Below are 4,207 nucleotides of genomic sequence, written 5' to 3'. Positions count from 1 at the left end.
GTCACTCTCAAATTGTCAGATTAGTGAAATATATACGTTCTTACATGTAACTAACTCACCCTACCTTAATCTGACGCGCTCGAGAATTACTGATGATCAATATTTTTTTTTACTAATCTGATCCTTTATCCTTAACGGACGACCATATATGTAAGGCTCATAATGGGTGGAAGTACTTAACTGCGTACAAGGTATCCCCTGTGTATTAATCTTCCGCGCTTTTGTAAATCCCGAAATCCCCGCTTGGGCTCCCCTACTATAGATAACAATATAGGCACATTTAATTCCGGAAGAACACATCGTGTTTTTAACACATAGGCCAAAGTTTTAATTTTATTACCTAAAAGAAACCGCGAGCCTAATATCGAAATGATATTTTATGAGAAAAAGCTATCATAACTTGACAAGGAAAACCAAAAACAGTTTGGGGATGCCACTTGGATTTAATGACACAAACAAACACAAATCAGGGCTAAATCCCCGAGGTGAGACAGGGATGCAACCAGCGCAAACTCTTTTTGCATGTGTGTTTCGTTCTATGATGTCATAGAATGCGAGTCTATCGCCATACCGAGCACAAATTTCAGACTCCAGGGTGTAATTCAGTAGAAAATCTCAGTATAACCTTCAAACAGCGCACGCAATAGAAACTCGTCACCGAGGCTCTTCATAAATAAGGGAGCATTACAAATAGAACTGATCGAAAAGCTCGTATGGTCAAGGAGCTCCATTCAGTCTAAGGTAGCGGCATCCGTCTTTTTGCATTATGGATGTTCTAATTGTATGACAGTTTTAATAATCATATAGGTAAATATGATTTCTTTGCCTCTTTTATCTTTATGGCTAACAAAGCTATCCTTCGTTTAGAACGCCCGTAATTGCAAAGACACGGACACGCCCTAATAGACGTATTGGGCCTTCTGTCGCCATCTCTATAAAAAGAAAAATTCACAGTAGGGAAAAGTAAATAAATAATTAATATGACAGAGATCATAAAAACGGTTAAGAAAAAAATCGAGAGAAAACCTACATATTAGAAAATTGTAGAAAAATAATCGAAAGTGTTTGAAGTCTGCCAACACTAAGCTACAGTGGTGGACTGAGGCCTAAACCCTCGCAGTAGTAGAGGAGGTCCGTGCTCAAAAGTGGGTAGTATATATTGCATGACTGATATTATATTATGTATTTATACATATAATAAAATTGTAACACGCCGATGTCTGTACATTATATATAATGAAAAAAAATAATAATATGGCCGATCTTTATTAGAGCAACAGAAGCCAAAACAACAGTAAAGTACATGGTAGTTTTTTAATTATCGCGTAATAGAGAGAACAGTCTACTGACCGCCAAAATTATGTTTCAACAGTACTGACCAATATCAATTGTAGATGTAAATTCGAAACTCCAAGAAAAACGGTTCCATTCCTGTTCTACTTACTATATGGTCGAAGTAATTTTATTAATATTTCATTACCAAGAAATAAATCTTAATATTTGCTATTTAAATTTCATGCTATGTATAAATGCGATAGTCTGATTGCTGGAATATTTTTCTTGCACACAACTTACACTTTTCATAAGACTTTCAAGAAGATGAAACGGTGACAAGAAGTTAATATCTCATTGGAATCTAGCTACAGCCAAATATAGGGTATAGATTAGGAAATAGAGTAGCATTATCCACGGATAAATTAACACTTGCTAAAATTTTGTATGGTAAAAAAGTTAATTATAATTTTGTGGCTTTTTAGATACACAAAATGCTTCTCAGAACAACCGGGTTTGCGAACGGCAAGTCCCTTCCTACTGCGGATGGAGCGTCCAACTTTACTAAACCTTGACTACAGTTATGAATTAAGAATGCATTTTTTTATTTTAAACTAAAACTCAGTGTTTGATTATGGAGTATACGATAAATAATCATTATCATATATATCTATAAGACCAAAAATTTCGGAAATACATACTAATTAACATTGTTTATTGAGTAAAAGTTTAAAATAAATCTTCAACCACACTTTTATGACGGGAAACTATTTGTAAATATAAAATATTCCAAAATAATGTGTTGAATATGCTAACAATATTTAATATGTATGATTTCAAAATGCATTCATTAGCAAGTATCATACTTCACTAATTTATCAAATCTTCTCCAAAAAGCAATTAAGCTAGTAAATTAATAGCCGATTACGTATAGCATGCGTTACACATGCCGACGTTTTACCATCGTTTACTGTTCGGTAGAATTTTTCGGAAATGTGGAATTGCCTTAGTCTAGTATCGGGCAGTGTTTCATGATTCGAGTTTTTTGCATGTATTGCTTCTATTTTATTAAACAGAAATATACAGGATCGGTTTTTGAGACAGGGTAGTAAGAGCTTAACCGCAGTAGCTACGAGAAAACGACGTTTGAGACTGTCCATAAGTTTGTAAAGGTTGTATCTGTGCTAATAGATTTGGAAAAAAAATGTCAGTAAGTAAATTGAATATTTAGGCATTGTTTTGACGATATAGTCGATCCTGGTCTTTAAAAAAATAAGATAAGGTAGTTTTGAAGTCTAAAATGCTAAACCTTTCTCCATATATTTTGTACGAAATGCGAGTTCAGGTCCGTTTTAAATACGATAAAATTTAGTATTCACGATCCATTATTCTACAAAAACGCATAGAAAAGTTTTACGAATTGAAAAATATACACTGTACCATTATTTTTTAGGGAAGACTGTAATTAAATGAAACAATGTATAGACAAAATAAACACGTATTTTTTCGAACCACAAAAAACGCTACCATGTAATCCTCATATAACGTTACAATATTGATTTAATTTTATATATCAATCAATATGGCATTATCTAAATTATAAAAGAAATTAGTAACCAGCTATATAAGAGCAAATTAATTGTCGAGTTATTATAACGTTAAGGTTGGTGCATTGTAGGTGAGCACAAACAATACAATAATATATATTGTAATAACAAGTAGATTTATTATAAAGAAACCAGATTACTTCATAAATACATACATCTTCCGTTGCCCTTTTTTTACTTTAATACGGAGTCAATGCAACACTCTTCTTTGAGCATGTTAGTGAACGGGTTTGGTTAAATTCTAGCTTATTAATATATTTTATTTCTCAGGATCATCACAATGCTACGGATAACGCTGTTCCTGATGGTCGCGGCACTCGCGTGCCAAGCCGCTCCTGCCTCCGACGACGAAGCTGCCGACCATCTATACAGAAGTGTGATCATTGCTGACTACGAGACCGCTCTGTCACAGAGTAAAGAACTTGAGAAAGAGAAGAGAGGCAAAGTTATCTCGAAAACTGTTGATAAACTGCTCAACCAGGACAAACAGAAGCTTATGTATTACGCGTACTATCTGTGGAACCACGACGCCCAAGACATCGTAAAGAATGACTTCCCGATCGAATTTAGAATGATCTTCGGCCAGCTTACCGTCAAGCTCCTTAATAAGAAATTCGGTATGCGGCTAAAGTGGGACTCAAGACTGATTCCGACGGCGAAAGGACCGTGTATGGTGATAGCGGTGACGTTGGCAATAGGGCAGTCTGGCAATTCATGAATGTCGACGCATCGGACAAGAAAGTCTACTTTAAAATCTACAACCCTAGCGATAACCAATTTCTGAAAACCGGAAATTCAGCTGATGCTTACAATGACCACCCGATTTACACTTCTACTAACTCTGACACTTACAGACATCAGTGGTATCTTGAGCCAGTGGTGTTGGATAACGAGATCCTGTTCTACGTAATTAACCGGCAGTACAGTCAGCCCCTGAAGCTGGCCCAATCCACGGACTCGGATGGCGACCGCCAGGCTTACAGTCACGGGGAAGATTCGTCCGGCGCTCCTGAACGCTTTGATGGAAGATTGAACGTAGCTAAACAATTCGATTATTTTGAAAACATTTTAATTGAAATAAACATTCGATTCAAGCATTATTTTTACTATCTTTTTATTACTCCAATCTGTCGAATCTCCCTATTTTAAACTGAATCAAATAGTAGATCACTACTCTTTTTTAAGCAATTTAAGAAACGGAGGAGGTTTTCAATTCGACTGTAGGTTTTTTTTTGTGTGTTACGACTTTACTCCGCCAATTGTCGACAGATTTTCAAAATTATTTTTGTTCGAAAGTAGATACGTCTGAAGCGTTTCCATAGTCACCA

At 35.6% G+C, this 4,207-nt stretch overlaps 1 protein-coding gene across 1 annotated transcript; it reads left to right on the top strand.

Annotated features, from left to right (window-relative positions):
- Positions 1 to 2,870: 2,870 nt before the first annotated feature.
- LOC119191511 (low molecular 30 kDa lipoprotein PBMHP-6-like) lies at positions 2,871 to 3,597 on the top strand. Its single transcript, XM_037445401.1, has 2 exons — positions 2,871 to 2,950; positions 3,150 to 3,597. The coding sequence occupies exon 2, from the start codon at positions 3,160 to 3,162 to the stop codon at positions 3,595 to 3,597; it is 438 nt and encodes a 145-aa protein (XP_037301298.1). The 5' UTR covers positions 2,871 to 2,950; positions 3,150 to 3,159.
- The last annotated feature ends 610 nt before the right edge of the window (positions 3,598 to 4,207 follow it).

This window comes from Manduca sexta, unplaced genomic scaffold (assembly GCF_014839805.1).
Source record: "Manduca sexta isolate Smith_Timp_Sample1 unplaced genomic scaffold, JHU_Msex_v1.0 HiC_scaffold_1594, whole genome shotgun sequence".
In the NCBI taxonomy this organism is placed as follows: domain Eukaryota; kingdom Metazoa; phylum Arthropoda; class Insecta; order Lepidoptera; family Sphingidae; genus Manduca; species Manduca sexta.
The sequence above is the reverse complement of the archived record's forward strand: the minus strand, read 5'-3'. Positions and strand labels throughout refer to the sequence as shown.

Coding starts and splice junctions, on each gene's coding strand:
- LOC119191511 (XM_037445401.1), top strand. CDS start 3,160: ATGCTACGGATAACGCTGTTCCTGATGGTCGCGGCACTCGCGTGCCAA.